This window comes from Amphiprion ocellaris, chromosome 12 (assembly GCF_022539595.1).
Source record: "Amphiprion ocellaris isolate individual 3 ecotype Okinawa chromosome 12, ASM2253959v1, whole genome shotgun sequence".
NCBI lineage: Eukaryota > Metazoa > Chordata > Actinopteri > Pomacentridae > Amphiprion > Amphiprion ocellaris.
Genome location: NC_072777.1, coordinates 28715603 through 28728976, shown reverse-complemented (window position 1 = coordinate 28728976; position 13374 = coordinate 28715603). Strand labels below are relative to the sequence as shown.

Below are 13374 nucleotides of genomic sequence, written 5' to 3'. Positions count from 1 at the left end.
GAGGGACTTTTGAAGTCCACAGGATATATCTTGCATACATTTAAGTAAAAAAAACTAATATTTTTATGTTCATTATCATCATGTCTTTACAAATTCCACATTATTTATAATGGAAACAATCGCTTATTAATAAAAAAGAAAATGACTGGATATCACTAAAATGTCAACTAAATAACTGCCCGAATTTAATAATAACCGCCTTCTAATTAGCTAAACAATAATAAAATGAGCTTATTCAAAAATTGTTTTGATTGTGTTATTTTTCTTAAGTTGAGATAATCAAACCAGATATTTCTTTTTTGGTAATATATCAAATTTTATATGAAAAATAACAAAATGTATCTGTGTCTGAGAAATCACTTTCAACTAAGTTCCCCATTACAAAAACACCTCTCAAGGAAGTGTGTTAATTCCAGATCACATGACCTGCTCCACATGATGTCATTTCCTCCTGAAGAAACAACTGGCAAGACTCCAAGGCTTTCTGAGTTATTTAATATAAAGTAGTGAGTGAGTCAAGTGTGGATTTATGGCATGTCAACAGATTTACTAGAATGTCTTTATAAATAACTTTCAATTTCAATTTTACTCAATTGTATATATAATATTTAGAAGAATTTTTCTGTAAAAATGCCATGTGGTGTTTGGTTAGAATAAAAGAAATATTGATTTTAGGCCTGAAAACAGCAAAAATGTCAACTGTGATACCTGTCAACTATGTTACAAAAAGTCCCACAATTATATATTGACCCGTGAAAGATTTGCATGAAAAAAGAGGTTCAGCAGACCCTCAAAGCCACACTTAAAGGTTGAAAAATAAGCAACAGTCTTAAGGAAATATACCTTGAGGCTAAACTGCTTATGACATTCCCCCCGTCTTTCTCCTTCTCCCTGGAGGAATAAAAGAGTCATTCCAGGTTATCATCTCCTCCATGTTCACACTTCATTAGCAGGGCAATTAACACTGGCTGCCAAGAATTCAAGACACAATCAGAAAGTTTCACGCTGAAAACATCTCAACCAGAGGAAAACTTAGCAGCTTGCGATTCAGGACAGAAAAGGTTTGGATGAGAAGTGGCATGTCTATTAAAATCCCTCCACAATCCCATCAGTCTGGCCGACAGCAGAGTGAAGCAGATTAGAGGGAGTTTCTTGGAAAGGCCTGACGTTATTGGTATTTTCTCAGCAACTTATTCGCTTATTTTCCCTGAGACAAAAAGCCCCACGGCGTCGTTTACTAAGACTGACTGACAGCTTGTTGCTGCCACGGTAACAAGACGACGGAGCAAAAGTCAAATATACATCGAATAATCAGGTACAACACGGCAAACGCAGCCAAACCCAATGAATAATCATTGAAATTACAAAACAGCCAACACTAGACCACAGACCTAGCCTTAGCATTTCTATATCAGTCCATTTAACTGTGTATGGACAAAGTTTCTAATTTTGGCAACAGATTTTTGCCAGAATTATGCATCATCTCTTGTTTTTGGTTGTATATTTGCTACAGGATGACACTGAAAAAGGTTGTCTAATGCAGAACAGAGTCAAGGGAGACACTGCAGTTTGTCTTTAGTGTCTCATGGGAAGTTATGTTTCCACAAATATAATCTTCCTTACAGTGAATTGATCTTTTTGACCTGGATGTTTCCTCTCGGCACAAAGTCTGAATGACACCTTGTTAAAACAATGAAATGAAAGTGTTTGTTGACTTAAAGGGTGCAGAAAGTCAGATCTATGTGCAGGATAATCGATAATCTAACATACAGTATGCTGGAACTAAATTTTTGGTTGATTACACTGGTGAAATTAACTTCATGACAACTTTCTTACCACTTTCACAGTATTTTCTCTACAGCAGTTCTTTCTTTTTACTCTGTTGACCAAATCCAAACCCTGTATCTGTTATATAACACCCGTGGGATGCGCTTTAACTTAGATTAGTCAACTTTTCTCATTTTCCTCAGGCTGCTAATCTTGCTTTCTTTTTTTGTATGTGTTAAATTTCATGCTGTAAGATAAGCCTAATTTAGGCATTCAGTTCCAACAAACAACAACAAAAACATGAGCACAATGGCATTTAGTCACACACAAACATACAGTTTTTCAGGCCCCCGTTCAACAGGCAGCATAATGATGGGTTTAGGGCTCTGGCTTTGCAGATAGTCTCAGTGGAAATCAATACCACCCACAGATTATTTCATATACTGTTCAGCAAAAACACAACAATGAAACCAAAGTGGAAGGATACGCACTGAAGCCAAAAGCAGCCTTGAGGGCAGAAGCTCTTACGGTTTTTCTTGCTGGATCTATGTGACCCTATTCAGCCTTGGATTGCTTGTAAAACAACGCACATTCTACACTGTATAAATAGACCAACTAGACTTTGTCAACTCTGAATTTTTCCCTTTTTAAGTTCAGACCATAAAAAGGCGAGCATGAAAAACACTTAACTGTATTAACTGTTGGGGGTTGAGTTGGGAATCCCATTCAACCCCAACAGTTTGGTCTGAAACTCACATTTCAAACAACCCAAGTTGACCTAAGTGTTATCAATCAGGCAGCAACAAAAACGTGCAAAAAACAACACAGGCTAAAAATTTAGAATATAAAACACGACAACAAGACAAAACAGGCAACTTGTTAGATCAATTTCTAAAACAAAATAAAACTCAAATTTTATGAACATTAAAAGCAATGAAAAATAACTTTTCTAAGTTGATAAAACTCTATATACCACTTTTATAGCATTAAATGACTTTGACCCAGATCCCAATAAGGAACTTTTAACCCCTTATGTCTCTGGCCATTCTCAGATCAATAAATGGTGCACAGCTGGTAACTTTTAAGTGTTGGCTTTTTAAAAAAGTAGCCTGGGGTTTGCCTTTACTGCATGGTTGTGTTTTACAATTCCCTTTTTGTTTTCATTCTCTTTTATGAGCTTTGTTCTGTAATCTCTGTTTTTATACTCTCTGGCTGCTTTTATGATCTTTCCGTGTTATTCACTCATCTCTATTGATGTTATTAGTCTTTTTAATCATTATGGTTTCTGTTAATCACTTTGTAACTTCATTGTGAAAAGTTTCATATAAGTAACATTTACCACTATACCATTATAAATGTAAATTCTCTTGTTACAGCAGTTGAACAGCATGAGGCCTCATAAATGTGCGAATGCTGCATCTGTGAATCTGAATCCATTCAAGTTATATGTCACCCTTGTGTGCCTCAGTAGTACTGTAACTAATAATGGCCTCTTTAAAACTAAACTGCATAAATGAGACAACACGTCTTGTTTACAACTGTAGAGCTAAAAGATCAATATTCAAAATCAAATAAGAATTTCACAGTCCAGTTCTTCATATGTTAATGTAATAAAGTTATTTTAGAGACAGTTGGGATGTTAAACTCACTTTCTGAAGGTGGGTATGGATCCCTGTAGAGATCGTCCAGGAGAAGTTCCCGAGCCGTGGCTTTGTCCTGACAGCAAACTGTCTGTTTCAAACGCAAACATCCCATCACGGTCATCAGGAACATCCAGGAACTCTCCGTCGCTCCACATCCCCACTGTGCCGTCCATCGGCTGGTATCTGATCTCTATGGTGACGCTGGTCTGAAAATGAATGAAAAGTTGATGAAAGTGAGCCTCGTTGAATAATTCAAATGAGCTTCAAAGCTTTTGGATGAAAGGTATGAAAAATGTTTTTGATAATAATGTGCCAAAAATGTCCAAATCCCATTATTCTCCCCTCAGGAGCTTCTAATGTTTCATTTATCCATCATCTCCATCATCATCGTCATCATCATCAGGTGGAATGACTTTATGAGAAGTCAAAACACAACCAAAGTAAAATTACTGCCCTTGACATTAATATAATTCATCTCTTTGATAAAACGCCAGCATGAGTCCTCCTTCAGCCATCAAGATCATTTCACTGTATTTTGATCAAACTTAAGCAGCTCAGGCTTCGCAAATGCGACAAATATTTTACATTTTAGACTTCTTAAAATTCATGTTACAGACGCTATAGTGTTTTCTAGAATATGAAATTATGCTGACAGTGTAGCTCTATACAGTAGATGACTATATTGATCTGTCTGGCTCACTGCTTCCACCCAGAAAAAAATTCTCATTAATTATTTGACGGACTGCCAAAATTAAATCTGAATTGTGAAACTTAGTCTGGAAAGGTCACCATCTTGTTTTATATTAGGATCTCGGCTACAGGCTCTTCGTTTTGCTATGCTATCAATGTTGTCCTAGTATTTGTTGATAAAAATGCCACAATAAAGTCTATGTTGTCTGTTTTACATACAGAATTTTGGCAATGGTGTTATTAAATACAAATATGTAAACTGGTTTTCCCCCCCTTGGGTTTATGCACAGCGTCTAAACTGTAGGTGTATTCATGTCTCTGTAAACATTTTTAATTTTTTATGTTTTATGTTCTGATTTAGTTGCCAGATTCATTGCACATACAGTGCAACACCTCAAATGCAGCTAAACCGATTTGTAATAAAAGGAGGAGGGTATGTCTGCAGACCTACAGGCTGCACTGAGAGTGCTGTCTGCTTCTTCTAGGACTCCGGTGTTTGTGTTTCCTGCTGAGTTGATGCCAAACAAAGTAGCAGCATTTATCGCCATGATGGAAGACAGCCACGACGTGAGTACTCATTTTATTGGAGGTATTAGTTAGTATCGTTATGAAATGTTACATTTGTTTGACATTATAAACATTTCTGCTGTTTTCATTTGCGCAGCAAAGCAGTTGTTTACCTGCTAAAGTGAGAAACAAGTTTGAACTCGTCATTAAGCAATGAAAACGACCACTTTTATATAGCGAGGGCTGCTGTAAAACCAACTTAGCTTGTTTGCTGATTTGTTTAATTAAGTCATAGCCAAATTTCGTCAGCTATAGATGATGATAATTAACTACAGCCAGCGTATGAATAAATCCTTCATCTGATGATAGAAGCATTAATTGATCTCTGTCTGTCACTATATTATGCAGCAACAACCTTCAGTGTGAATGTTTAATACTGATAGTTTTACAGGTTTAATGATGGTAATAAAGTTGCAGGTATTTGAACTGGTCCCATTTTAAATCAGAGGTGTATTAATGCAGGATTCCTCTTAGAGCTGCTGCTGTTGTTTATGAAGTCCATAAAGGTTCTTAGTAAACTATAAGTGATAGCAGTATTTCTGCCAACCCTGCAGTGATAATGTTGTCTGTCTACTATTTCAGTGAAGTGGAGGAATTTTGTAGAGGCCTGGAGAAAGAGCTGAAGAAAGAAGGAAGACAATTCAGTCGGGAGGTGGTGCTCACTTCAGACAGGAGTATAGTGGCATGAAATGCTAAAAATAAAATATACCTCACCAAGGTAAAAATGTGAAACATGTACAGTTTATGGGATATATCAGTGCTATATCTACTTATCCATGTTAATGTCTGTCTCTATGTGTCTCTCAGGAGGTAGTGAGATCAGAGATTTCGCTGCGGGAGTCACACAGATTATTTACCTTTGTGTGTTTGTATGTTTAGCTTTTATTGTTATTGAATGTTACTGTCTAAAATAAACATGCCTCTAGAGTTGTCTCTGTATTTTCCCTTATTCCAACCTTTCAGACTGTGCTGTTTGAGATCTAGACACCGCAAAGGCCATTACTGATGATTACGTTAATGTTTTACCTGATAATTACACAATTTGTCCAAATGCTAGTCTTAGCAACCAAGTCATGATATTGTAATAAGTACTATTGGTTGAATTAAACCTTTAAATCGCAGGTAGGATATGAAGTAGTACTTTGTGTGGAACACTTGATACGGTCCTGAAAGCGCAGCCTCCGGCTCTGTAGACAAACTTATTGGGGCCAAAATGAAAGTGAAATGCTCCTTGAATAAACCTTTGAAATTCATCTATTGTGGTCTAAATGTTCCAAATGTGCAGCCCTGTGAGCAGACATATACTACTGAATAAAAGAGGCCAATTAAATTACAAAACAGCAAAGACTGTAAGCTCAAGGCTTAGTTTGGCAGGTCTATAATAGTCAACATAACCCTCTAAACCCCAAAACACAGTGAGAATTTTTTTTAAAGGCATTAAAACATTAAAAATTACACCAATTATCAGAGGCAGAAACTGTAAAAACAGAGAGAAAGGTCAGATTGTCACATTTCTGATGGTCATAACGTGAACGTATCGTGTGAAATGTGGTTTCATAAGCAGGCATAACTAAATATAAGCTTTAAAATGTGACTAAAATTCTGCACTCCAACAGTCACATGACAAAAATTCTGCTACTTTTTCGACTGAACTGCAGGCAGTGTTTACGCAGAGCAGCAAGACGGATTGAGATGATAATAAAACATACTGATAAATTAAATGAATGCAGAATAGTTAAAAAAGAACATAGCTAGAGGAACAAGTTGTTTCAAGCTGTTGGAAGATACATTTGGGGAACAATTTTCTGGTCGTTTATGTGCAGAGTTGAATGAAAAATGCGTAGTTTGTTGAAGTTGTAGAAATGTACATCGTTAGATATCTATTGAATGAGGAGCCACAGTTTTTGTTTGTATTTCCAACACTAGTAACACCTGTGGGCACTTCTAAAATGTCATATATTTGCTTTGTATTTTTGTTTTTTTTCCAATTTTTATAAAACAAATAGTCAAAAGAAATTCAACTTTCACGTGTGTGTTTTTATATAATTTATGGCAAAATAACATTTTTGACTTCTCTCTACTGTTAGCCACATTAACGTTGTTGCCATGGATGCGCAGGATTTTATATTGAAGTGAAAAAGGAGTTCACAGTAAGTAAAAATGTAACATGAACAAAAAACATCCAGAAAATGCCAAGGGTTCCACGAGTTAAATGAGTGTATGGAAAACACAACTTAATAATAGCAACAAACTTGGCAGGATTATATATTGTTTCTTCTCCTTGGTATTTGCTTGGGGAATTCACATTGACACTCAAAATGTTTGTTTAATACGAGCCAAAAACATTGGTGACACTGCAGTTTGTCTTCTGAATCTTCTGGGCCGTCGTGTTTGGACAAATATTATCCTCCTGACAATGACCTGATCTTTATTACCGAGCAGCCAATTTATTCTACTGACAGAGACGGATGAGGAAAAACTATACATGGGGCTGTTTCCTCTCTCCTCCATTTCTCTTTGAGTCGCTTTCACTTCCTTACATCCTCGCAAGGCAGCCGCTGTGGCCCGCGAGGACTTAGATTTGTTACTATGGCAACCACACCAGTGCAGGGTTGTAAGTAAAAGTGTTGCCCTGAGGTTATGTCGGGTTTAGTTTTACTTAGTTTTTGCTACAGGGGTGTACAGTAATGAAATTCTAACTGTGTGTGTGTGTGTGTGTGTGTGTGTGTGTGTGTGTGTGTGTGTGTGTGTGTGTGTGTGTGTGTGTGCGCATTTTCAAGTCACATGTGTCAGTATGTGGAAACCTTTAAGGGCTCCCATGTTGTGTGTCATCATCTCGAAAACATCACATCAGCACTTCCAGCTATCACAATTTCTACACCCTGGGGTGGTTTAAAACCTCATACAGTCACATTCTCCCTCATCCATCCAATTACGCTGCCCTCATTTCCACATTCAGTGTATATTCACACTGACGTTATATATTCACCACCAAATCATCCTCACATTCCAAGCTGCTCTCTGTCGGCCTGTTCTGAACACAATTTCAAATCAATAGACGATATCTGGATTAATGTGAATGGGAATCGTCCTGATATGCTGATGTTGCTAAGAGACTGTTGTATTTCCATCAGCTTCTTGTTGAAGTTAGCGGCGTCAGTGCTGGTGGGTTTATAGGCCTAATAATTGCTGCTGCATCCCTTACTGCCACCGCTGCAGGTGGAATGCAAGATTGATTTCTCCATTTAATGCCCCCTGTTTGCTTGTGAATGCATTTTCCAGGATAATACAATTCATTTCAATTCTACAGCTGTAATGCAAGCCATATCATTGAGAACGCTAAACAGTTTGATTTAGGTTTCTGTAAAAGGTTCTTTGAGTCTCCTACTTTTCTTTGTGGTTTCCCCTTTAAGTTAAAGGGTAGGAAAAATCTTCTTCATCACGTTCTGCCAGTTTCTTCACTGAAGCTCTACGATGTACACAGCGTGATGTCGTGTTTCTGTGGCTGTGCAGCTCTTTGAAATTTATTCTAGATGTTTTACGTATCATTTCCCTTCAACTCATCCTTATCTAGTATCTCATTAGGGACTCTGCTTGAATTGAAAATATAGATTTCAAGCTATATTACATTAAAGAGGCTACCCAGGGGAGATTCTGCCTACCATGTTTATTTATCATAGATATAAACACAGTCATAGATAAACATTTGCCATTTTTATAAGTTGTTACGCGGTAAAAATATATAAATAAAATCTGTAATTCTAAGGATTTTTTCCTTTTATTTCATAATTTTATTCTTAAAATATATAAATATGTCAATAAAATTACAAACATAGACTGTAAAATTGCATTTTAATGTAAAATAACATCAAAAGCCTGTAACACTGAGCAACTAGAACATTTTCATTATGTAAGAAAACATTTTTTTTCAATGAAAAGACTGTTGTTATACATTTAATTTTACGTCTGTCTGTCTGTCTCTCTCTCTCTGTCATTAAACACTAGAAAGTTTAAAAATACAAAACATCATATGTGTTAAAATTAGGCTGGATGATGCATTTTAATCATGAAAAATTATTATATCTTTATGGGGTGGTTACACTATTCTTTGGCACTCCAGCTGCTACAAAAATAGATTTATTTTAACTGCTTTTTATTTACTTAAATAATGTTTGGTGAAAATTTTACCAAGCAAATCTACAGCATTCAGCAAATATGTAAAACATAGATTTCATTGGTAGCCATCCCACGTTTACTCCTGTTTTAGCTCCATTTTGATCTATACAATTTTCACATTTTTTTTAATCTTTTGCATGAAATCAGTTGTTTTAACTGCACAGTTTATTTACACAAATCCATCCATTCATCCATTATCAATACACCGCTTAATCCTCATGAGTGTCGACTGGTCGCCAGTCTATCGCAGGGCTACATATATACCTACGGACAATTTAGAATCACTAATGAACCTGAGCATGTTTTTGGACTGTGAGAGGCAGCCGGAGAACCTGCAAACTCCATGCAGATAGATCCCAGACCTGCACATGAACTGGGGATCTTCTAGCTGCAAGGTGAAAGTGCTAACCACCACGCCACTATTTATACAAATCCGTAACTTAAATATACGTAAGATTTGGCATTAAATATTCCCAACTAGTGATGTTGCAGATATAAGAAAGGCTCTCCAAAAACCCAAACCTTTTCTCTTTGTGTGTCCTGCAGACTGTTGACACCCCAGTGTGAGAGAGAGTTTACCTTTATCGATGTGTTGTTGTCATCGATGAGTGTGTCGGTCAGCTCCAAGTGTCCCTCCTCAGCCACCTTCTGAAGCACCATACAGAAAGTCCCGACCAGTCTGCATTAAAACAGAGAGCCACACGTTGTAAACACAAATCAATACAATCAATCCGTGACATTATTGTGCTTTTGCCCTTTATTCCTGCCCATCTGTTTGTCTCTGTGTAAAGTCTGGTTCAGTCACCGTCACAGTGTCGGTCTTTTCACCATTTCAGATACACTAATGAATATTGACATCTTTTGGTGTGTTCTACATCACAGAGTTTCATCTCTCACAGTATGAGGTGAGTTAGTGATACGGTAATTAACAGGCTGCTCGGTGGTTGGTGGCAACGGATATGTGCTGTGACAGACACTGAGAAAATGCCACTCTGTCACCAGCTAACAGTATGTTGCACCTCACAGTCTGAACCGTGTTTAGAAGCTGTCTTTGTTTTCTGATGTAGAATGGATGTAGAAATAGCTCTTCAGTGCATTCAAGTCATGTTTCCACCTGGTTAAGGCCCTGCCTACAGCAAATTTTAAAACTTAATGCACACACAGGATGTGATAAATCATGAATGGCTAAAACTCATTCACCGACAGACTGGTCGTGTATTTATTTGTTCATGCTATTGTACATTGTGTTCTCTTTTATGACTTGGAGTCTTACAAACTCGCTGAGCTTTTGCTGGTTAGTTTGGAGGTGTATCTGTATGGATGAGTTTCTCCTGTAATAAAGATATTCTGGCAGACCCCACAGTGTATGTTAAATAAACTATGGGAAATCTTTTGCCATCTTTTTATACATACGCGAGCTATTTTGTCATCGACTAGCAGATCCTGACAAGTTCATTAAATTTAACAAAATCACAGACTTTACCTTTGACACCTGAAATTAAATAATTCCCTTTAATTTGAAAGTTACCACTACTTCTGATCTCAGTGATATCAACACTCTGCAGCTTTTAGTTTGTTGGTTCAGTATGGCTACCTCAATACTGCACTCTCCAATTGTTTTAATGAAAGCCATAAAATGTTGCCGTTTCAAATTATCTTTATTGGTAAAAAGCCACCTATCGAGTAACAGACAATACACAGAAAAAACACATTCCGAATAGCATCTACTGTGTTTCAGATAGATAATTCTACAAAAATGTCAGCACATTTAAGCACTATGCTGCAACTTCTCTTCCACTTTCATCAGCGCCCCCAAGGAAACACCGAATGAATGAAAACTCATGCACCATTTATTCAGTGAGCACACTGAATGAAAAGGTTTCGTCTTAACTTTTCTTTTACAAAGTTGGTTGGTACTTGGAGGTTGCAAGAAAAAAAAACATAGTTATCTAACTTTGATTTGATTTAAAAGTGGAGCTGAAGGCTCTGAGATGAGTTTAGATCAATCTTCAGCGTCTTAAACACATTTAGGCTTCTTTGCCCTAAATTTGCATTTAAAGAAAACACAGAAGTTTATAGGATTAAATTATCTACTCTTAGGTCTAACACTAAAATTAAAAGATGAACATATTCGCCAGTTAGTTTTTTTTCTCTGTGCAAAATCTCATGATTGAATCAAAGCATTATCTCTATAATCTTATGCAGTGCTCCTATTATTCTGGCCTCCTTCAATTTTAATTAGAATGAGTACAATTTAGCTGAAAGGTCTGTAAATCTAGTAGGTTACCTTATAATGTGGAAAATCTAACAAACATAGATGCCTCATTTGAGCCAACTCACGATAGTTTAACTCATTTTTGTTTCTTAACTCTTACACGTTAACTTTGCAACTGTCTTAAATATTATCTGAAGTGAGCTCAATTCTGTAGTTCGTGTTATATAGCATGCACAAAAAATCCTTAAAAATATGCCTTCAGAAACAGATCGACAAAAGTGGCAAAGAGAATTAAATGTTTTACTATAGAAAGAATATAATATTAAAACATTATTATTCAATTCAGTTTCTTTGAATTTCCCTTAAGGCACACCTGAGGACACGCAGCAGAATGGGACTCACTGACAGCTACTGTTGCATATATTAGCTCGTTAGACACATTTCTGTGCTGCTCAAGGATCCTTCATGAACCATAACGCTGAGAAGAAACCCAGTACAGTCTCTATTCAGGTGTCCAATTAGAGCTGGTGAATAATTTAAAGAGTTTCCCTCAAAACTGTGTGTTGTTTGCATGAAGAACATACGACGCAGTCCACACACTGAACCACGCCCGTACGTCATTTCTACTACAATGATCATCAGCTGTGTTTACACGCTCGCAGACACATACCATGGATGACATGTGGACTGGAAATAAACCCGTGTTTTGTATTTCGCTGGGACATAAAAGGTGATTCATATTCAGATGGAGCATCAAAGGAACGGTGAGGAGGAGCAGAGGCACAAACACCAGGCTGGATACGAGTCTGCTGGGGGAGATAAAATCATACAACAAGGGCAGTGCATGCAACAGCTTAACTACCTGGCACACACACACACACGGAGACAATCTGCAGGTGTTGCAGCGAACAATGTGAGGACTGTAGAAAATGAGAGTCAGATGAGAGAGAATGAACACCTGCACTGCAATATGAAAAACAACAAATACTATCTCATTCAATTTACAAAGCTCACAAAACAACAAAGGCTTCTTATCAGTGAGCAAATAAAGACAGAAAAATCTGCTGTTATCAATCTTTCTATCCGTATCTCCTGCTTTTCTTCCTGAGCCACCACTGATGAATTTACCTTCCGTGCAAACCGAGGCTACACTTGTCAGCGCAACTTAATAATGAAGCAAATTTAGACTTCAAGAACTTCACTTTGAATCCCGGGTTTTCAAAAAAGACAGTATGTGCTTCCCCCCCTCAGGCGCTGGCAGATGCTTTGCTCTGTGAAGGTGTATGTCTGCCAGACTCCCCAGTGCATAACTCCAGGCCCAACTTTACAGGGCTGACATGACTGAGGAAAAAGAGTGGGGATATTAATGGGGTTGTGCAGAAAACTTTTCTCTTTGAAGAATAAGAGAAAGTTTTGCACCTCCGAGTAATATCAGTAAAAAAAATACTAACCCATCTGTGGTATATTACAATATTTCCTTCACCAGACAGGGCTGATCAATATGTCCAAGTGCTACTTAGAAAGACAAACGGCCCGTAATTTCCTTTCAGGCATTGTAACGCATGTAGAAGCGCTGAATAATTGAACTGATCGAGGCCTATCATGTTCTGGCTTACTTTTTAGCACTTCAAAAGGTGGCATTCATTATTGATTGAAGTTCTGCAAACAATTTACTTTCATCTGCTCCATAATTCAGAGCTCCCTTCCCTTTCAATTTGTATTATTTTCCTTTGAGATCCTCGGGTTTCTTGAGCAAATCAAGGCGTGACTATGACGAAATATCTGGCTCAGGTGAACCCGAGGAGGAGGTGAGCGCAACTTTGAAATGTAAAATATATTTCTCCGAGTCATGCGGGGTTGTTCTCAGGGTTGCACTAACCCACTTCAGCTGCAGTCAACTCAGCTGGAGGCTGGCGTGAAATGGGAATGTTACAGCAGGTAGGTGTGTGTGTGATGTGGTCTTTATGAGGAGAAGTCTAGTCCTAACAGTGAACACGCTCTCACTTGGTGTTCAGAGATGGATACCTATTGATTTACGTGGGTGCAATCAATACACCAGTGTTCCTCCTTTTGACAAACATGAACATAATAGAATTATTTTTTTTTAACCACAAACTGCTGTCAGTCATCAGCAGCTGGGTGGGGTCGAGCAGTTCAGTTGGGTCAATATATAATTGAGGGACTTTTGAAGTTCATGGGATATATCTTGCATGCATTTTTATTAAAACTTTAAAAACTAATGTTTTTATGTTCATTATGATCATGTCTTCACAAATTACATAATTATTTATTATGGAAACAATCACTTATTAATAA

General features: G+C 37.3%; 1 protein-coding gene across 19 annotated transcripts in view; it reads right to left on the bottom strand.

Moving 5' to 3' along the window:
- Positions 1–13374, bottom strand: part of otofa (otoferlin a) — a 109012-nt gene that overhangs the window by 52978 nt on the left and 42660 nt on the right. For all 19 annotated transcript variants that reach the window (XM_023278670.3, XM_035952115.2, XM_035952116.2 and 16 more), the window contains exons 4-5: positions 9423–9522; positions 3417–3616 (exon numbers count right to left, since the gene is read on the bottom strand). In XM_023278670.3, the coding sequence (XP_023134438.2) occupies positions 3417–3616; positions 9423–9522 (300 nt within the window). The remainder of the gene's footprint in view (positions 1–3416; positions 3617–9422; positions 9523–13374) is intronic.